The sequence below is a fragment of the Orbicella franksi genome, chromosome 7, assembly GCF_964199315.1.
Source record: "Orbicella franksi chromosome 7, jaOrbFran1.1, whole genome shotgun sequence".
Lineage (NCBI taxonomy): Eukaryota > Metazoa > Cnidaria > Anthozoa > Scleractinia > Merulinidae > Orbicella > Orbicella franksi.
In genome coordinates, this window is record NC_138151.1 from 8391963 (window position 1) to 8414088 (window position 22126).

The following is a 22126-nucleotide window of genomic DNA, read 5'->3' on the forward strand; positions in this document are numbered from 1 at the left end:
TGTTTGCCCAAATTAGTATGGGATTTTCCCAGGCTACAAGGCATTGACACTTCAATAAAGTTTCTTTTCATGTATCTATATCTATCTATCTTTTACCTTTTCGGCACCTCCTCAGAAACCGGCGAAGAGAAATTAAAACAGAAAAAGTTGGAACAAAACTAAAAATGCCCTTAATTAAATATCAACTATGTAGGTAGAAGTAAGTTAAAGCCAAGAATAGGAAAATAACTTTAAATGTAACACGGGGGCTAATAGTGCCGCAAAATACATTTTTGTTTTCTCTTTGGCGAAATACAAAGTTATACAAATACGGAAAACAGAGAAAAGGAAATGATTAAGACTATACAATTTGGGGAAAAATCAGAAAAAAAAACTAGACAAGCGAAAAAAAAAAACCTCGTGGAGATTTACCGGGAAGGAATTACTTAAGCCCAAGCCAGTTTAAGATTAATTCCTTGTTCGGACCCGGCCAAATCTCCACCACCCGGGGAGAGGTTATTCGCCCCCCAAGCCAGTTTGAGAATAACTATGTACAATCTTTCTTTCCGCTTTCTCTTCGCCACTTCCTCGACTAGAGAGCCTGTTCACAGGCTACCTCTATGAAGCAGCGTAATCCGAATCGACGACCTCTAGCGACCTTCGCTGTATTGGTATTCCCGTTCCGTTGTACTATTTTTGGTTAACGAAGCTTTATCTATAGTTAGTTTTCTTGTGAAATGTGTAATATTAGACAGAGGTAGCTCGTGTCAATTATAAAAAATCTACTGGTCATGGGAAATCTACGGGTTTGCTCAAAAAGCACTTTGTGCTCCTTTCAGCTGCGGGAGCAAAAACCCTACCCCGGGGCCACCCCGGGAAAAAAGAGATATGCTGTGTAATGTCGCCGTGAGGGTCGAAATGCCTTCAGTCACGTGATCAAACTCAACTCGACGAGGAACCCGAGTGTTTACATCACCTTGAAGACAATTTTAGAAGACGTGAACATTTCGAGAGTTTAGATCGTCGGGGTTCTTAGATTTTATGCTGGAAGTGATGTCGGCAAAGTGTCGTAGATGACCAAAATTTATGCAAAGCGTCCATAAACTGTGACTATGCCGAACATGCATGGATGGGAATCGTGAGCCATGACTCAAAGAAAATCGGATATGGAATGTTGTAGCTATAACAAAGTGATTGGTGTATAATGCTTTTTACGCCGTTGAACTTGGTGGAATGCCGTTGTTTAAAAGGGAATTATATTAATTCCTACTCTGAAAGAGATATTTAGTACTTATTGTGACATTTCCGTGGTAAACGAAGACTTACAAAAGTTTACTTCTCATCTTAATGGCTCCTCTACAGTGGTACAGCTTGGTTTGGTTCGTGCTATGTTCGTGCCTGCCAACTTCACAGCCAAAATGCGGTGGAAGAACTGTTTTAACCGATTTACAGGGAACTATTCAGGATGGACCGTCTAAATATCCAGACAACACGTTATGTGAATGGCTCATTAGAGGTACGTGAGTTTCAATGTTAGCTTTACGTATTAAATTTGTTTGATGGCTTCGAGGAAGCTGTAGGGAATAACGAAGCACGCGTGAACCCGGAATACTCCTGTTGCGTGCGTGTAATCCACCGTTCACCTTTCGAAGATATCTTCTGCATTCAACATTTGGTGGGAAAACAAACGATACACATGTTTTTAGCTACATGTACCTGACAATTAATGAGACATGTAGTCGCTGAAACGTTTGTGATGAAAAGGTGGTTTTGATTTTATTCCCCGGTATTTAATCGTGTAAATTAAAACATTAGCAAGTATCAGGTTTAGTTTATGCTTATATCGCTAGCCAAAGTGAATTAATTTCCGACTGGAGGGTTATTTTGAGAATTATATTAATCATGCCACATTAAGAGGAAACGGATAACAACGTTGCATTAGACACTTTGAATTTGTGTCTGGATCCGAAGGTTAAATTAATTTACAGTTGCAAAATTGTGCAGCATTCTAATTCATTGTTTTGAAAACTTGATTCGTTGAGTCCAAATTATAGGGAAAAGTGCCAAAGTGAGTATAATTTTGTTGTCATAACACGTGAACCCGTTAATTGTCAGTGGCTTTAGTTCAATTAAGTTTATTTGTGGATGTTGGTTCTTCATATTGTTTAGTATAACACTTTTAACAGCACTCAGCATCATAAGCTATACCCTGGGAGACAGAGATTCCCTTCTCTTTCGCTTGGTGAGAGACGAGAGGGAACCTCTGCTCACAACTGTTCGATTTCCTATTGTGCATGCGCAAACCACGTCAGCATTTCGCTTGTGGTGTGCTTTGTCATGCGAAACGTTTGCACCCAACCAAATATTTCTAGTTTAATATTTTTGGTGAATCATGTACGTGAATTGTGACTTTTCCACTGTTTATTTGTGAGAGAAACTACAGAAATATTGTAAAGTTCAAAAAAGTACTGACCGATAAAAGAAACAGACAATTTAAACCAAAATTGGCTTCATCCAAGACCACAGTGGCACACTATCCAGTGTGAGCTTCGCAAACTGCAAGCCAGCTGCAGATAAACATACTTTTCTTAGATGAATTAGAACTTAAGCTTAATAACCTGCTTATCAACTCCTGTGTCATGCTCCTTTGACAATGAATAGCTTGTTAAGACGACTTAGTGTACAGCTCAATAGTTTCTGGAACTGTGCAAACAGCTTAAGATCACTTAAGATTGCCAGTTATTCATGCAACAAAAGTTTTGAATTTGATGCGTGTTATTGTGAAGACAAAGTGACTGTTTGCACAAACAACTGTGAAAAGTGGGAAATGACATATTCAAAATCTTCACTAGTGAGGGTATGGAAAATATGCCACTGAGGTCTTGGATCTATTTTTGAATGAATGTTATGAGTGGTGTATTTTCCAGTAAAACACTTGTATCATTACAATCAAACTGATTATGGATGTTCAATTCCATAACTCCTGGTCAAAATGGACCAAAAACCATGTATGTTACTGTTCGAAATTTTGGCCAAGATCCTAAAGAGATCAAGAGAATTGCACAAAGAATTTCTTTGAAAATAACAGCTAAACCTACATGTACTGAGATCTAGCAAGAACACAAAAAATCTTGGTGGCCAAAAACTTGCTGACAATCCCTCTGAGATGGGTAAGATCTTGGCTTAGATTTTCTATTGTTACCCACATGAGATCACAACATAATCATCAGGTCATAACTTGATGATGCTCGGCCAAAAGTGTTGAATCTATAACATTGCCAACAGAAATCGCGAGGTTAAGTTGACCTTGCATATGCCATGAGCCTGTATCATTGGATTATGTTGTACATGTAGGCTTACATAAACTGAGTTTGATAGCGCAGACTTGTGAACTATGTTGTAGTGTTTGTATTTTTTTCATTATATGGCTGTGTCTCACAAGGACTGGGAACTACAGAATTCACAAATTTGGTTGGCTGAAATCAATATTAACCACAGTCTAGATTTTCCGATCTAGACTGACATCTAGCTAGACAAGTAACATTTTGCGGTGAAAAAGTTGCAAACTAAAATACAAATATGTTGACTATTTTCTTCTAAAATATTAGTAGAGGTGTCAAAAAACCTGATGAGGAAAAAAAAGTAAAGAGGTCGAACAAACTTTGGCAGATTTAAGTTCAGCTTATCACTGTTGGCAAGCGAAATGTCAGCTAGTACAAACCAGTTACATTGAAAGAATTAAAATTTTCTTGTTCATTTTGCTATATATTAATAAAACATCTTATTAACTGAGCTTAGTTGGTCTGTATGGGAGAATCTTGACCTTGGTCATGTGTACAGACCTCACTGCATTCAGTCTGTGCTCACGACCTCGGTCAAGATTCTCCCATACGGACTTCCTGCTCAGTTAATAAGAGCTAAGTCTGGAGCTGGATCATGGGTAGAGTAATGTTTCCCTGTAAATGGATACCTTCTTGCAGAGGAGTTAAAATACAGAAGTTCAAGTGTATTTTTATCTTTGTTGTTAGAAAACAATTTTTTGAGTTCTTCCACTTTCTTATCATACTGCTGGTCTTTATTTGTCAACAGGTCCATATCCCAATATTACTATTACATTAGAATTTAAAGAATTTATCACAGAATGTTCTTATGACTATGTGTTCATCCACGATGGTGACTCGTACCTTTCTCCTCTCATTGGAGCCGTCAGTGGAAAGAATTTGGTTCAAACAGTTGTGGCCCACTCAGGACAGGTAACTGTAGTTTTAAGAAGGGAAGCCTTAGAGCCGACTGGCTCATAGCAGCCGTAGCTTATCTTGGTTTCTGTAGCATGAAGCAGCTAGGAGTATTTCTACTCCCCCTGGATGGGATGCTAGTCCATCACAGGTCACTCCCCCGCAATTTGTTAGGTTTCCCCAACAATTCACTGGTACCCATTTATACTCCTTGGTGGAGAGAGGCACTGTGAGAGTTACATGTAAGTATCTTGCCCAAGAACAGAACACAGTATTCCTGGCCAGGGCTCGAACCCGGACCGCTTGATCCAGGGACAAGCGCACAAACCACGAGGCAACTGCACCTCCACAACTGTAGTTTTACAAGGATGGAAATAACCCAGGGGGAGGAACTCCCATATGAAAAGGTTGAGGATGCTTATCATCTTGCTTAGTGGTATAAATCAAGGATACTGGTCTCATTTAGGGTGTTGATGACAAAAGAGCACTACTTTTGGCTGTCAAAGTATCTTTTAGGGTGCACACGATGAAATAACAATAAAAGAAATGATCTTATTTCCATTTTTAGGCCTGATTTCAACTGGTCTCTCTCTCTAGTGCAGGCTCCTCTCCTAAACAGGAGCTGGTAGTCAAGCCTATTCCATTTTAAGTGGCATTTTTTAGGAGTCAAATAAAGCTCCAGCCACGCCCAGATTGGTCTCCTTTAGGGGTTTAATTCAGATTTTCCAACAAGCATCCCTGACCTTTTCATATGGGAGTCCCCCAGGGGGAAATAGCTGAGCTTGTTGACTGAGTTGGGAGAAGGGGCAGGATTGTCAGAGAAATGTTTGGCTTGGTGGGGTTGTGAGGTCCTTGCAAAATGACTAGAAGTCAAATACTTTTTAATTTCCTGTTCAGCCCAACCTGACTTAATCAACAAATACTTGTCATTGCTGCTGCCTATAGATATTAATTAAACTAGTAAATAAATTACAAGTTAGAAAGTTTTAATTATTTGCATGTGTTACGTTTACGCTGGGGTAGTAACATAAATATTCTAGATGTATGTGTATTAGAAACTTCATTGCTGTGCTCTAAAGTCTCTTCTATTGTGTTTTATACATACAATGTACAGTATCATACGTATAACATAGTGAATGAGTTGTGGTGTTGTCACAGTCAGATTTCCCACCCATCATGGCAAAAACAAAGACAGTCAAAAAGTCAGTTTCATTTAATAGTTTGTGTTTGATCTGGTATACTTCCAATATCAATCGCTGTAACTAGCTTTATCCACTCAATGGGTGTTTTTTGCATGTGCCTATCAGCATGTACCTATCATCATTGTTGTCTCCCCTTCATTTTTGGGCTATCAATCAAGAAAATTAGGAGTGAGCAAACCCTGGGGAATCTGACCTCCACAGGGAATGATTGTTGCTTTCTCTCTTGCAGATGTTGATCAATCTTTACAGTGACCTCAACTACTCCCTTAAAGGTTTTGTTGCTAACTACACAATAGAGAATTGTACCCAGGGATGTTCTGATCAGGGCACTTGTAAGGATGGCTTCTGCCAGTGTGATAATCTTTGGCGGGGCAAGGCATGTGACTTAGAAGCATGTCCATTACTCTGTTTGGCAGGAGAAGGACGGGGTGATTGCAATGCAGTAAGTTTCTGATTTACTAATTGCTTTCTCACACTATCAGTGAGCAAAAATAACACAAAACTGCTAATAAATATCTGCATAACAAATTAAATAAAGAAAACATTATGGACATTCAGCGAGCAGGGACCAAAAAAAACTTTCTGTACATGTAATAATGAAGTGTTCATGTAGATGTCAATTTTAGTAAAATTCTAAGCTTGACTCTAGAGTCCATTGGAATAAAAACAAAGGAGCTTACTTTTGACTATTACGGAGGGACCTTGATTCTAGCTGTGAACCTTATGTCTATGAGTTAGTCAAGTAGTGTTAAATTGTATATAGAGAAACATCAGGTCAGGTGAACACTTTATATTAAATAATACTGTTCACTAATATACGGGTATTTAATTAATTGAATGTTGCTCTAAGAAAGTAAATGAAATATATTTTGTAATATATTTTAATTTTTATACCATGCCATGGAAGATACAGCCAATCAGAATACAGGAAAGCGGTTGTATACTCAACATCATTACATCCAACCTTCCCATCATGTGCGGTGCATATGTCGCTTTGATTGTGTTGGCCACTTTATTTTCAATGGCATGGTATAAAATAGTTATGTAATGCTCTCCTGTGGTATACCATCAAATATCCCACTTGTCACTGGTATTTTCTTGGTTTACAAACAATAGTACAGATTGACAGAGCAGCTGGAAAGCTGTTGTCTATATATGGGTTATTGACCAAGTGTGAGGTCAAGATGACTGGATATTGGCCAAGTTCTTTTTTTGCAAGTTCATGGACCGAGACGGAGTCGAGGTCCATAAACTCGCAAAAAAAGAACGAGGACAATATCCAGCCATCTTGACCGAACAAGCTTGGTCAATAAAGGATTTATTATATGGCTTTCGGAGAAATTTCTCTTGCGAGAGACGGCGGGTAGTCCTGAGCGGGCAAGATAGCTCCATCTTGCCCGCTTGGATAGCCAATCACAGCGCAGGATTTGATTCATCGTGCCCACTCACGGAGCTAGCCAAATAATAATTGACATTATTGCATCCAGCCTTCCCATCATGTGCCACTCATATGCCGCATTGATCGTGATGGTCACTGTATTTTCTATGGTATCTTATAAAATGCAACGCTCTCTCGTGGTATACCATGGAATATGTATCCCACTTGTCATATGTATTTTCTCAGTATACACACTCACTTAAAGGCTCATGTGTAAACCAACAAAATTCAAGTGAATGGTGCGATATTCCTTGGTACACCACTAAAAAGCGTTGCATAACTAGTATATACTTGATTTCATTTGCAGTCCCACTGTGTGTGTAACCCTGGCTTCATAGGAGAGTCTTGTTCTCTTTCCACACTGACTGATTCCAAATCCAATAACTGGTTCACAATTTCATCGACATCATCTGTTTTTAGCCCCAGAACAGCACATTCGGTTGTTTATGTTGAGAAAAGTGATACATTACTTGCATTTGGAGGTATGTACATTGTTTGGTTTTGGAAAAAACATTGATAACACTTTTGAGATTCTTGGAAGACATGTTTTGACAGTCTTCACTGTCAAAATGTGTATTGCAGATTTAGAATATAAATTAAAACCATATCACATATAGATATAGATACATAACATAAACAACATAAAAGATACATTTGGTAAACTGTGCTAGCAAAAGGCATTTTCTCATTTATACTGGTAGTTTTTGATACAAATTATAATTCATACATGTAGGTGGTAAAAAGTGTTAGTAAATATTGTACTAGTCACAAGTGTTAGTTTTTATTGCCCAATTAAATTGAATATCACATTCAAGTTGTTTTGTGGGTATTAACTCAATCGGCAGAAATCTTGTTGGTATTTCTTGATTTAATTGTACAGCGGAAGTAAGATCTGCTTTCTCTTTTTAAAACAATTTCAACAAGTTTTCTGGTAATAAAATATGTGAATGGTGATGTGCTTTGTAAATTGTGCCTTACTATAAGGGAGCAGCCTTTTCACAGAGAGATACTGTGAAGTAATATCTGTTCCATGAACGTTTAATTACTAACAGTGATTCCAGTGACAGTAATTAATGTATGGATTTCTTTTTGTAACAGACAGGCTATCATGATTTTTAGTGCAACTTTGAAGAACAAATTCTTGCAAAATCTCTCATGTTAACTTTGTTACTTGCCATGTCTCTTTCAGGTTACTCTTTAAATAAAGTGTTGGATGACTTGCTGCAGTTTGATTTTACTATTAGTCTGTGGAGTGAGGTTCATGCTGGATCTCCTAAACCTGTGAGTAACTCAACTTTATCTCATTGGTGATTGAAATATCACTTCTCTATAATTCTGATTTCTGTACACTTCTTTTAAGTTAGTTAAAATATGAGAATAATAATATTGGTGGTGTATCAAAACAATATTCGCTACTTCATAATTCTTAAAAAATTACAGTTCTGTAGTTATTCTCAGTACTTGCCTGTTCAAAAGTGTAGTATGTAGACAATGCTGTGAATGGAAATATAATGTTTATGGTTCTTGAGAATTAATTGAAAAGCTCTGAAAACAGCAATATCTAAATTTCATAGTTGCTTGTAAATCCTGCAATTTGCAACTTCTCTTTAGAAGTAATGATCTGCTCTGAACATGGCAACCTCAAATGTACATTTCTATCTGTATATTAGTAATAAAAGAAAACCTCCAATGATCTCAATCTAACGACTTAGATAAAAAGAACTTATTGTGTTATTAATAGTAACAAAAATATATATATTATTAATAATTATGTGAAAGATAAGTATTTGCATGTCTACAGTCTGTCTAGGAATTTATTACAATAAGTGGTTTTCATTTGGGATAATAGTTTGAAGTAATCTGTCTGCAGGTATCTTTGCAGTCTAGAGGTAATATTATTTATCTTCCCTCTCAGTCTGTAGTTACTAATAGATAGTATTCTACCCAGAAGCAGTGAGCCTCTAAAAGGTTTTGAATCTCAAATTACAATGTAATGACTGGTGTCTCTTGTAGGAGTTTGACATAAAGGCTGCCGCTTCGGGGCTTGAGGCAGAATAATTTTATATTATCTTTTTTCTTTCAGGTTGGGCGCTTTTCTCACACTGCAAACCTGTATCTTGACGCCATGGTGGTGTTTGGCGGAGAATTACAGGATGGTAACCTCACCAATGATCTTTGGCTCTATGACTTAACTCTCAACAAATGGACAGAGCTTGCTGTAAATGATACTGTTAAACCACCTCCTCTTGCTGAACACAGCGCCACTGTGGTGGACAATATACTTTATATTTTTGGTGGTGAGTTTCGAGTTACATGTACCTTCAGATTGTGAATCTTGAATTATGAATTTTTTCAGAAGGGATTAATAAAAGCCAGGTCTACATGTATGCGAATGTAAGAAGAATGACAGTTAATGAAAGTTTGGTTCTTTGAATCTTACTTGCTAGTGATCAAAATCAAAGATGCCAATTGAATGCTCGGATTGAGGTTAAAATAACGATTTGCGCATCCAGGGTTGTCAAACATTTTGAAATTGGTGGGTTTATTGTTGGAGTAGGTGGCTGATTTTGACTTTTTAAAGAATCAGACAAAAAGCCCGGTAGAGATTGTTAGCTGAGATTGTTAGCTGACATTGTTAAGTTATTTATAAAACATGAAAGAGCGTGTTTGACCACATTTCCAAATACTGAGAAGAGAGTTGAAAAGAAGACACACAGCAGAGTATTTTTGACAAACCTTGAGGTGTTTTGAAATGTAGTAAAACACTGTCTTGAGTGAAACTGAAACTAAGGAGAAAATGGAGAAATAAAATCATAAAAATCTATGTTGATCAGATCATATCCAAACATCATCACTGTCATGATTTCCTTTATTTAAACTTGATGTTCAATTATTTTAATAATTCATTAAAATGAGTTTAAGAAGTAGATGGTGATTTTGCTGTTAACCAGCTTCTTTTGAGCATTTAATGTACTATAACTAAGTTGTTGGTGGTGTTTTTAACAACAGGTCGTACCAGTCGTGACCCATTTTCTTCAGACATGTTCTCATATTCATTATCAAGTAAAACTGGCTGGACAAAGATTTTATACCACAGTGGGAATGAACTGCATTTGCGTATGTTGGGACATACAGCAATTTATTATGCTGATCTGCATTCTCTTGTTGTCTTTGGTGGATTTGTTCCTTACAGAGCAAGGTATATTAACTTCCTCTCAGACTATTTTGTTGTTCCAGAAAACATCCATCCCCACTTCCATACTAGGGAAGGCTTTTTTTGTCTTGCCCACCCCCACCCTACTTCCCAAATTCCCTCCAGAAATATCCAGTTTGAGTTCAAACTCTCCTTTAAAACTATTAGATTTTGAGATCCCCCAGGGAATTTTCAACAACCCCCCCCCCCTTTGGGTGAGTATCCATAGATATTTTCTGGAACTGTACATTGGTGAAGATGATGACTGTCAACAGGGCTTTAAATTAAGTTTTTAGTACCCCAGGAAATCACTAGCAAGACATATTTGCCACTAAGATATCCTTCCACTTGCAAAACAAGGAAATGCATTAGTTGGTAAGTTTAAGACCTTGTAAACAAACTGTGGAATAGGTGACAACAAATTTAGTCAGTGGTAAATTTTCTAGCTAAATTAAAATTTCCACTAACAATGATTCCTTTCTCTTTCTTTTAGGAGCAGTGATCGCTCTAACAGACTTCTGGCATTTCATCTTGATCATCAAGTGTGGACTGAGCTTGCTGTCACAGGAGATATTCCCAGAGGTCGTTCATTTCACTCTGCAGTTTTGGTGCGCGACTACTTAGTTATTTATGGTTAGTTGATTTTTTTCTGTACTAGAATAGTTTAGATACATAATGAAAAATATTTAATTTATTGAAGACCTGAATGATCATTGCAGTTACATGCATAACTTAATTAAGAAGCTGTGAAATTTAAGCCTGAAAAAAAATTAGGCTTGAACAGGATGTTTTTTACCGCAGGAGATTTAAAAAAGATTGAATTCAAGGGGGTGGTAATTTTTTTGGGACTGCTTCATGGCCGCTCTTGTACTCTGCACTCGATCTGCGTGCTCAAAGAAAAAGAATGTATAGCAAAAAACAGACTACATGTATTTTTACCAGTAACTGAAGATGGGTGTGTTTTTTTTATTAAATATCAGGTGGAAATGTCCATAAACATAGAGAAGAAGAAATATGTCATGACAACAAGCTTTTGTTTTACCATCTGAAATGCCACAAGTGGATTTCACCATCAACATTTGATGCTCTTTCTCTTTCCTCCGGCAATCCACAGCAAGGAAGGTTCTCTCACGGAGCTGTACTGCGGAATGGATCAGTCATGCTTGTTGTGGGAGGATTTAGTGGGTTGCCATTGGGTGATGTCTTAGGTTTTAAATTGCCTATCGCCATTGCAGAAAAGAGTTCTTCAGGGGGGCACTGTGAAGGTTACAGTACTGAGAAGAGCTGCATAGAAGACCCAGAATGTGGGTGGTGTAGCAAATCATCCAAGTGTCTCAGCTTAGATCAATCAGCAAGTTGCAGTGCAACTCTCTCGACAAGTTCCTGTCCTGGACCATGTGCTGTGCATGTGCAATGCAGTGCTTGTTTATTAGTTGGTGGTGCAAAATGTGGGTGGTGTGTCGAGGACAGCAGATGTTACCCAAGAGATTCACGGACAGGTGCCTGTCAAACTGTCACTAACAGTAATGTGGAGACAATCCGAGGCTGGTGGGGTGATACAGGACATTTTCTTACATCGCCAAACGAGTGTCAAACCAGGGATTATCCACCAGGAATCACTGTTATTGAGAATGTTGAATATCCAAACAGTTCTTTTCCCGATGGTGTCAGGATTGTCTCGCAATCAGAAGTTAAAATTTTCCGTGAGGGGGTATTAGACAAAGTGCGTGTGACTCAGCTGAAGGGATTTGTATATCCCTTTAGGTACCAGCCAGTGCCGTGGAAGTCTTACGAATTGTATCTTGTGCTTATCAATGCCGGAAACGGTGACGTTTCATTGTGGCTCAGCACTGATGATACAGAGGCAAATAGTGTAAGTACAGCATCCTTCCAAACTAGTGTTTCATGTCTGAGTGAGTAAAAGTTTCCTCCCATTCCTGCTGGAGGACACTCCCCTGTGATATGATAGAGTTGCTTGTAGGAAAGTTTTAACCCCCTGTAAAAGGGGCCAGAATCTTGTTTTGTGGGTGTGGCTTAAGTTCATCTCCACCCCTCAAGAGGGTTCCTTTAAAGCTACATCATCAGTTTAGAATGATTCTAGTCAAATCTCAGATGTGCCAATTGCAGAGGAAGAAAAATTTGTTTTTGAGCTTTGTTTTAACATGTCTTTTTTGTTTACCCCTACCCCCAGCAACAAAAACATTTTTGTGTAAGAAAACAAGAAGCTGTTTACGCCTTACATGTAAACACCAATTACAGTCGAACCCCTGTGGCCACCTATTAAAAGGCCACCCCTATATTGGTTAGGTGGCCAGTAATCAAAGTCCCGAAGAGGTCTTTTCTATTGTTTTTACCTCTATTAAGCGGTCAGCCCCGTTTTAAATGGCCACTATCCATTTCCCTGGGAGTGGCCATTTAATAGGGGTTCAACTGTATATTAGTATCACCCAACTAGTGGATTAATGCAAATCCTGCATTTTAATTGGCGATGCTACTCGAGGACCTATTACTAGTAGTCCCCGAGTAGCGCAATTGGCGCAATCGAGCATGATGCTTTCTTTCATTTTATTCCCAAATAAATATTTCTTCAACTTGTATTTGCTAACTTTACTATTGCCTTTTCTGTCCGACTAGCTGGGTGATACTAAAACAATTAGACCCTTTGCCCTCAAGGGCCATGGGTCAATAGCCCATTCGGCTTTGCCTCATGGGCTATTGACCCGTAGTCCTTGCGGGCTATGGGTCTAATTGTTAATGAGAACCTTTTGAGGCTAGTTGGAAAAATGCAGGTTTTTATGTGCAGTTTTTAGTGCAGAATGCACTATTGGGATGGTTTTGGGGGCTGCCTGCCACTAAGGCGATAAATTATTAAGGTGCTAAGGTGTAAACTTTAATGTTTGTTTAATTAATTAATTTCAATTAATTAAGTAGTCTAGAGACAAGGAAATGGTGGGGGTGAGCTGGGAAAGATACACGTGTACCCTACGTAAAAGATGTCCTATCTGCGTCAGTTAGGAGTAAACATCACAAAGCTATATATTTGTTTCAAGTAACCCCTTGCTCTCCTTGTGGTACTATTCTCTTAAGAACAAAACCAATTTGCTCTAAATGCATGCACAGATTAGTTAGCGTTCATGTCTTCTACACATTTGGTAGAGGATACATTGCATACGGGATGACACAAATGTTGAGTAGTTTTCCTTATGGTAGAACCCAACATGTAAGAGGCATGCGTTCTAGCATCGCAACTGTTATATATCATGTTTCCTCATGGTTTTCTATGTCATGCAATGTCAGGTACTAGGTAGTGCCACTTTTCCCTTTTTAGTGCAAAAGTTAAACGTATCTTTTAGAATTACCCACAGGTCAGTTCAACAAATATCATCTGCTGTTTTCAAACTACAATAGTGTGTTATGTTAAATAAAGAAGGGAAATGTGAAGTTTCTCATCAGCGGCCTATTTATTTCTTGCCTTAACTGCATCTGTAAGAGAGACCAAAAAGTTCCTGAGTTAGTGGCTTTAATATTCTGCAAATTGTAAATTTGTGACAAAAGAAACCAGGAAAGTGCTCAAATATTGCTGCAGACTCTGTGGCACCTAATGAAAGCGCAAATTAATTTAATCAGTCTTTGAGAAGACTCATTCATCGATGCAGGATAATATCGGCCAAGTGGCGCTGTTTACCCTCAATACTTCTCATTGAAATGCTTCCCAGTGGTATCAATCGATATTGTTGTGTATTAATTTTGAATTGTTTTATTGTTAACAACAAAGGTGGCAACAAAAAAAGAAAGTGGTATTCCGTGACTATCTGTTAATTAAATTAGTTCTTGTTCATCTGTGATAAGAAAATATGCGTTTTGAGAAAAAACAAAATTGTTTCTCTTCCATTTCTTCGTCAGATATTTAACTTTCTTTCATTTATCCCCCAAAACAAGCTCATCTTCCGTGTGTTTTGGAGAAAACGAGTTTCATGTTACATACCTTTGTGAGGAAAACAAAAGTATCAAGTTACAAAGTCGGCACGAAGAGCTAAATTGTCACGTTTGTTCAACGTATTATTGAATTTAAAATGAACGAAAATCATCTTAAAACACCAGAGTAAAATTTAAAGGCTGTCGTGACAAACAGTAATAATTGTACGTAATTTTCGGACCTTGAATGAAAATACAACCTTGAAACATACTCACTACTAAGGGGAAAAGCCCTAGCAGACTACCAAGGTAGATACAAACTGGAAGTCAACCAAGCAGGGGTGAGTACTTATGGGACTACCGTGCCAGAGCTATCAATTGCAGTCTGCACTATCTGAGATTGTTTCACTAGTTTTACTGTATTCATCTATGCCATAGTATTTGTTGTTAAAAACACTGTTTTCTTTTCTGATCAGGAGTTGGTGGCTCGCTGTAATTCTCGGTCATGCTCTGAAAGAGCCATGCGCAGCAATAATCAGTCCCTCTTCCCATCTCCGTCAGAAGGCAAGAGATATTATATCAGAGTAGACATTGACAAGCTGATTGGATCTTCGGACTTAACAAATCCTGTTTTAAGTATCGAATGGAATCGAAATGCCACACCTCGCGTATCAGTGGTAAGCTCAATCTCTATAATTTTACCTCTTATTCTATTCATTGACTGCCCAAAAACCTACCCACATGTGTTATACTTCTCATAAAAAATACCTGTAAGTTGTTATTCCTCAATTTTCTAGCTACAGTACCCCCACTCAGTAATGTTCCCCATCCCCTCAACAACATGAGATTTTGGCCTGTTTAGGTCATGACAAGAACAGTTTTACTGAGTTTTACAGAGTTTTTCTCACCAAAAAACTTACAACTACAGTGTATAAAATTTCCGTAACCACATTTTGACTTCTTCTGTGATCTAGTACTGAACAGATGCATGGTAACGTGGAATCTATTTGTTTTATATCATATGTTTTATTATTTAATGAGATTGTCTACTGTAAATTGCGGCTGACATGTATAACCCCCCCCCCCCACCCCTGCTTATAAGCATCCTGCCCTGGTTATAGGCCCATCTACTTATAATAAGCCAAAAAAAAATTCAGTTATAAGCCCCCCCCCCCCCCCCCTTTAGCTCAACTTGTTTTGAATTTGTGTTAATATTAACGATGATGTTTTAAAACTTGATTAAAACCAGTAAATAAAAAACCTTTTTCGATCAACACAGCTATTAGTACCTCTTTTCAAAATGTTTTTTTTTATTCTGGCTATAAGCCCCCTTGGATATAAGCCCCTCCATTTATAACCACATTTAAACCCCTTACGAAGTTGTATAAGCTGAGGGCTAAGTGGCAGTTTACAATATACACATTTTTAGGGGTCAGGAGAGCAGACAGCTTTGAAGGTATAAAATTTTATTGTAATCTTTTTTCTTGTTTGGTAGCCTTTGACTGCACAGTTCCTTCAACCTTTTGCCAGTTCGGATTGTTCTGTGTATACTACATGCCTCGCTTGCATGACTGATGCATCCTGTGGTTGGTGCGTGACATCATGTATGTCACGAAATACTCCAACTGGGTCATGTCAGGACAGTGACGGAAATACAAGAAATTTGACTTTGAATGCAACTGCATGCACATTATGTTCAGACCATGTGGACTGTCACTCTTGTGTTCAGGTAGGTATTAGATATTTGGAGGGAGGCATTGCTTAGGGAAATTAAGAGTGTCATATTAGAGTGTCGTATAACCAAAACCAATGAAAGTAATTATTCTGGCCAATCACAAGTGATCCAGACGATCAGGTCAATACAGTGATCAGTCAAAACATGTACATGTATGCAGCATACACCAAACTCGGGAAATGTGCGACAACTTTTTTTAAGCCACTTGCTTAGCATAGTAATTTAAGATGAAAGCAACTGCAAACCACTGTTATCTCACTAGTGTAAATTATGTTTTTTCTGTGGTGTGGTTTGATGCATGATTATTTTAAGGGAGGCACAACTGGTAGTCTAATGGTTTAGCACACTGGACAATAGACTGTTGGTTCAAGCCACAGCCAGGGTCATTGTGTCATGTTCTTGGATAGGACTCATTACTCTCATGGTGCCTCTCTCCACCCAGTTGTATATGTGGGTGGTAGCAAACTGAAAGAGGTTACCCTGTGATGGACTAGCACCAGGAGGGAGTAAAAAAATGCTGGTCACTTCATGCTTCTGAATGCAGAGCTAAGTACCAGCCTGATGAAAAACTAGGCTTTAATACAGACCAGCCTTTTGTTACTGAAATGAACTTAAGTTTACCAGCTGCTGTTCTGACATATAGCCCACTTGCCTGTCCTCTGGCTGAGGTCTTAAGACCAGACTGAAGAAAGTGACAAATTGTGCCTCCATAGCAATTTTCCAGAGCTATTTAGAGACACATTTGAAGACAGACAGACAGGGGAATGTACATGGATTACCCAATTCACAAAGCTGAAATTAAGAGAAATGTGTAGACTACAAGTAGTCCCTCTTGTGCTCAGTCCGTTAAGAAAGACCGTCACCTTTCATGTGCTTCTCACCTCAAGGATTTCACACGGCCAGTTTTTCGCATGATTTTCTTTCGCATCATGCACGGCGGACTAAGTGAAAGAGGGACTACTCAAAATGAGTGGACTACTTGAAATATGTGGCGATCCCAAAGGAGGATTGATCTTTTGATCTTGGGATTGATTTTCAGGGTTGAAATTTGAGGCTTTTATTTGTTTTCAGAGTGGTGACTGTGACTGGGGCATAGCCAGTCCTATTCTTGGCTGTCATCGTAAAGGACGGCCATTAGACAGTGTAATTCAGAATTGCAGTAGCCCTTGTTCAAGGTATTAATCTTGTGATGTATCATTCATTGAAGTTAAATAGCTGAGTGTTGTGAAAATTTTGTGACAATTCTGTTTCATACAGACTGGTTTTTCTAAGTGTAGAATGCTCTTACTAATGCCATGGTGAGTTTGGCTGTTAAATGATAAGGAGGAACATGCTAACCCTCCATCATGTAAAATCTCTCGTGGAGGGGTGCTGGGGGGTGGTGTTCGCATTGCACAGAACAGGGACTAGAATTTGTCTTCTGTCTCATCAACATGAATGAATTTGGTCAAAATTAATGTACATTGCATGTTTGTGTGAAACAGATTATCTCCTGTGGCAACCTCACCTGGTTGGCCTGTAACAACTTTAACCTGTACTGGGACGTGTCTGATTTTTTTCACTCAATGGCAGCTTTTTATGTTACTAGAAAATGTTTTACCTACAAACTTTTGGGTATGGGAGATTATAGGATTAATGTTACTTTATTAGTAACATTTTTTTAAGTAGCTTAAAATTGCAGCCAAACTTAAAGTTATAGTTTTCTTCTTATAAATGGTTGAAGAAATTGTAACCATTTAATATGTTTTGTCTTGAAACAGCCGCAAAACCTGTAATAGTTGTTTAAGTGACAAAGTTGGATGTGCTTGGTGTGACAAAACACAGAGCTGTTTTGTGTTTGGAACATACAGGTCACGCTATCCTTTTGGGCAGTGTTCTCACTGGATTGACAGGTGGGTCGAATGTAAAGCGTCATTCTTTCTTAAAGCATCTAACATCCAAATTCTGTCTTTTTATGGTTACTCTTTTTCTAATACATGCCCTTACTCCAATTAAGTGGGGCATGTCAGTCTACTTGAGCTAGGTGTAGCTAAATTAGTGCTTGACCACTATAAACAACAACATTTGAACCAAAAAATAACGTCATTCAAACAAGGGCCTCTATTCGAGTAAAACACCTCAATTCTAACAGGTGGCTCCATTATAATAAGCACCCTTTAAAATGTCCCCTCAACTAACTTTACTTTAGCAACAGGTCTACTATGTATATGTAAGCATCCTGGCTGAGTTATTCCATGGTAAAACCAGGTTTAACTCCTCTGCCACACTTGTAAATAGCCAACTTGTCTGCCTTCTGCCAACTGGCATTTTTAACCATGCTACTGTGTGTATGAAAATTAAAAGTTGTCTTCTCTTTTTTCGGGATTCTTTCCAGGTTAAAATTGATTTTAAATTGATGCTTTGGCGGCTAGTTTAACTGGCCTTCTTCAGGAATTAACAAAATAAATGTCAATATGGAAAACTGATGTTTTTGGTTTGCAACTGCACCTTGAGACATGTTGTAGTTGTGATGCAAAAACATCAATGCACCACAATTAAATTTGCCGCACTGTTAATTTAAAATAAATTTTAACCTCAGAAGAATACCCTCAAAAAAGAAATCAACTTTTTACTCTTATAGATGAGAAGTGAAAGTCTCAGAGATACAATTTTGCCGTGTTTAATTCAAATTATTTGTTTCTCAAAATCTCTTGGCCCAGCTAGCCTTTGTGCTATACACACTGACCAGGGTAAATGAAGGCTATTTATTGATACAGCTGAACCTCTATTAAGCGGCCACCCTTATTAACTGGCCAGTTATGAAAGAATGAAGTTATTGTCATTAAAATACTGCAAAGAAAACCCCTATTAACCCGCCACCTCTATTAAGTGGCTGCTGGCATTTATGTTTAATTGCGTTTTTCAAATGCACAATTTCTATTTTAGTACCAAGGAGGGACAATGCCTGAATTGTAGCAAGCATACAAATTGTAAAAGTTGTTTGGCAGACGTCAGATGTGGCTGGTGTGGAAATGATTATGACCCACGTATTGGAAGGTATTTAGAAATCAATCTGCTATTGTATTCTTCATTTTCTTGTTATTTTTCTCAAAGCAGTTAAATTTCAAATCTCACCCTGAGTAATGGAGATCACTTAACCTTAATTAATGACTGGATCATTGGATAATGCAATTCAAGAGTTTTCATTGGCTTAGCTATCATGGTATATAATCCATTAAACCATGCTCTACAAGTATGGTAAGGATACGCCTAGTTTTTAGGGGTGTTTTATATTTATTTTATTTTAGTTTTCTATATTTTGTGGGCATTTTAATAAACAATTATTCCACTTGCGTATGTTGGATATGAGACGATTATAGACAACGCGTTTTGTAGCGTCTCATTGGCTATCATCTCATTTCCAACATGCACTTGTGGAATAATTGTAAAATAACCTTCACTGAGTGGAACATATTTACACAAATCCAGATCTTGTAATTCTGTTGAAGTCTGTGCTAGTTTTGGAACACTCCTGCCATTTTGACCATAGCCTTATTTTGTTGCCGTAATCTTTATTGCAACTACCAAATTGGTCTAAAAACAGAGAAACACCCGAAAACAGCGTGGACTACAATTGTGTTATGCCATCTTGAATTGTGTCTAAACATTCAGTAATTCTTAGCTATTGGTTTGAGGTTGTGAGCAAATCATGATTACAGTTATTCGGCTTAACATTTTAAATTAGAATCAAATACTCACTTTGACTGTAAGACTCATTGTTAGCAAGAAACATTAAAGTTTTCTTCTTTTTTTCTAAGAGAACTGGAAAAAGTGTTTCTCATGTTGCCCTGTTTTGTAGTAATCATGCTGGACTTTGAGATTTTGATGTCAGTCTGTACTTTGAGCCCTGATATCTGCGCTTGTGTTTTTGCTGGGAGAATGTTCCAAGAATCTTAAATGGAAACTGGGTAGAATTACAATCATTTTTGTGCCACTAGGCCTGTGACTGCTTCAGTTTCTGTTTTGTGCCAGTAACTAGGTCATGTCCAAGCAAATTCTCCCTACAAGTACTATAAGACATGAATAGAAACAAGCTAAGGAGAATAGACCTTTTTACCGATATGGTGGACATTTTGAATAGCTATTATGGGATGCCCAGGGGGTAAACACATACTAATTTACCCCCTGAACATCCCATAATAACTATTTGAAACAATGGATTTTAAAACGGCCGCCGTATTGGTAACAAGGTCCATTTACGTATGCGTATGGTTGCCATGATTTTTTACTTACAATGCATCTTCTGTTAATTTCTGTCAGATGTTATGCAGGGGATTTCAACTCACCTTACAGTGGACAGTGTGCAGATATATTTCCAACAAATGGAAGGTAAGCTCAGATTGCTACCAGTTTTCCTTGTCACTAAACATCACTAACTTAGTTTTCACAGTGTGCAGTAGATTGAGAAAGAAATTATTAAATAATTGTGTAACTCACTCACATTATAATACTTCAGTTTTGGAGACAGAGGAACAGGAGCTAAAACTGGCTTTTAAGTGCTAGTATTTTCAAATTTCTACCCCTTGCAATTTTATGGGTACCGTAGTGAATTCCACTTAAGATTAAATATGGCGTTTTCCGTTATGAAATATCTGTATTAGTTCCGGCCAGCAGGAGGGTAACTGGTTTTCACATGTGGGCAAAACTTTTGGAACCAAACTTCTTCATAAGAACGACTTTCCTCCAGATGGTCAAACCAGGAGGGCAAAATCATCCCCACAGCCAGTCAATTTACCCGGTACCCAGCACTTAATGAAACCCTTGCACACCTGAAAACATACCAATTGAAGATGTAAATCTTAAAATCTACTGTTATTTTTTTTTTCCAGCACTGTTTGGTCGTATCCAGAGTGTCCAGATGTGGACGAGTGTAAGTTAGGCATTGCTCAGTGCCACCATAATGCAACTTGTGTCAACATGCCCAACTCGTTTAACTGCATCTGCAACAGAGGGTTCACTGGTGATGGTACAGTAGCTTGTAACAAAACGTAAGTGATACTTCACAGGAAGTGTGGTATATGTTTGGTGGGTACCGGTTTGTTCTGTAAACCTAGAGATATTCAATCGTTGTTCAGGTTAGGAAATTGACTTTGGGTCAAAATACCCAATTAACTTGCCCACTTGAATTGACAAGTGAACGTAATGCTTTTGACAGTTTGGTGAAGGCAGCATGGTCAAGTGGTTTAGGTCGCTGGATTTGAAATCTGGAGGTCCCTGGTTCAAATCCTCCTCCCTTCCTCTCTCTGGATTTGTTCTCGGTGGCCCAGAGTTCAACTCCCGCACCGCGAATGAATGACAAAGCACATGCAAGGGATTTGATTTGGCCATGTATAAAATTAATTTTAAACTAGAGGAAACCTGAAAATAGCAGTTTACTACATTAGAAAAACACCAAAGAGATAATAATAAACCATATAGGAACAAGGATGGTTAAGGATGGAGAAGATTGACACGGATTACAAACAATGAACTTGAAGAATTTAGGCTTAACTTTTCAAGATACGAAACTGTGACGTAGTTCCTTTAACAGGAGAGGTTGCCATTGGTGTTGGAAACATACTTAAGTTTAACGAAAATAAATCTAATCAGTCTTTTTTTTTCTAATTCAGATGCTATCATGACTGTGGTGATCATGGTGTTTGTGGAGCTGACTTCGTTTGTGATTGTAATCTTGGTTGGTTGGGTGAAAACTGCAGTATTGATTGTGGCTGTAATGGACACAGTGACTGTTCAAAGGGCATTGGTATTTGTGACAAGTGTCAAGGTAAAAGGATATCGTAATAAGTTGAGTTGTAAGCCAGAAGAAATTTTTCTTAAAACCCGCCTTCGTGGCTTACAAACCTGGTTGAAATTGTCATCAAACTGACTGACCACACGATCAGCTGACCAACTGGCCCACAGACTGACCCACCGACTGACCGGCAGACTGACTGTTTGACTGACGGGGGGACTGATGGAGCACGTGACCGACCGACCGGCCGACTGACCGACTGACCGACGGATCGACCAACCAATTGACTCACCGACTGACTGACCAATTGGCCAACTGACTAATCAACTGACCAACCGCCCACCCGACCAACTAACATCCTCAGTTTCAAATCTTCCTATTGCTAACCTTTGCGAACGGATACCTTCTGTAGGTTAACACTAAATAAGTGGACACTTCGTCTTGGTCCCTGCCACGTACAGACACTACATTCTTAACCTACGTAACATGACACCTCTTCTAAGCGGACAGTTTTTCTTGTACTATGGCTGTCTGCTTACGAGAGCTTCAACCGTGAATGGCCTTCAACAAACTCAAGATGTTTACTCCTCGTCTAAACGTTTACCCACTGCAACCTCCCCGGGAGACATGCCTTTCTAGTACGTCAATGCATTTGCTCT

At 38.4% G+C, this 22126-nt stretch overlaps 1 protein-coding gene across 1 annotated transcript in view; it reads left to right on the top strand.

The window, feature by feature from the left end:
- Positions 1 to 339: 339 nt before the first annotated feature.
- The window catches only part of LOC145493293 (multiple epidermal growth factor-like domains protein 8), a 36803-nt gene continuing 15016 nt past the window's right edge, over positions 340 to 22126 (top strand). The window contains exons 1-17 of the mRNA XM_081472722.1: positions 340 to 1495; positions 4069 to 4232; positions 5646 to 5858; positions 7162 to 7336; positions 8044 to 8135; positions 8938 to 9151; positions 9864 to 10053; positions 10541 to 10680; positions 11028 to 11920; positions 14439 to 14639; positions 15458 to 15691; positions 16769 to 16872; positions 17458 to 17589; positions 18623 to 18733; positions 19997 to 20065; positions 20566 to 20724; positions 21346 to 21500. Of these exons, the coding sequence (XP_081328848.1) occupies positions 1327 to 1495; positions 4069 to 4232; positions 5646 to 5858; positions 7162 to 7336; positions 8044 to 8135; positions 8938 to 9151; positions 9864 to 10053; positions 10541 to 10680; positions 11028 to 11920; positions 14439 to 14639; positions 15458 to 15691; positions 16769 to 16872; positions 17458 to 17589; positions 18623 to 18733; positions 19997 to 20065; positions 20566 to 20724; positions 21346 to 21500 (3415 nt within the window). The 5' untranslated portion in view covers positions 340 to 1326. The remainder of the gene's footprint in view (positions 1496 to 4068; positions 4233 to 5645; positions 5859 to 7161; positions 7337 to 8043; positions 8136 to 8937; positions 9152 to 9863; positions 10054 to 10540; positions 10681 to 11027; positions 11921 to 14438; positions 14640 to 15457; positions 15692 to 16768; positions 16873 to 17457; positions 17590 to 18622; positions 18734 to 19996; positions 20066 to 20565; positions 20725 to 21345; positions 21501 to 22126) is intronic.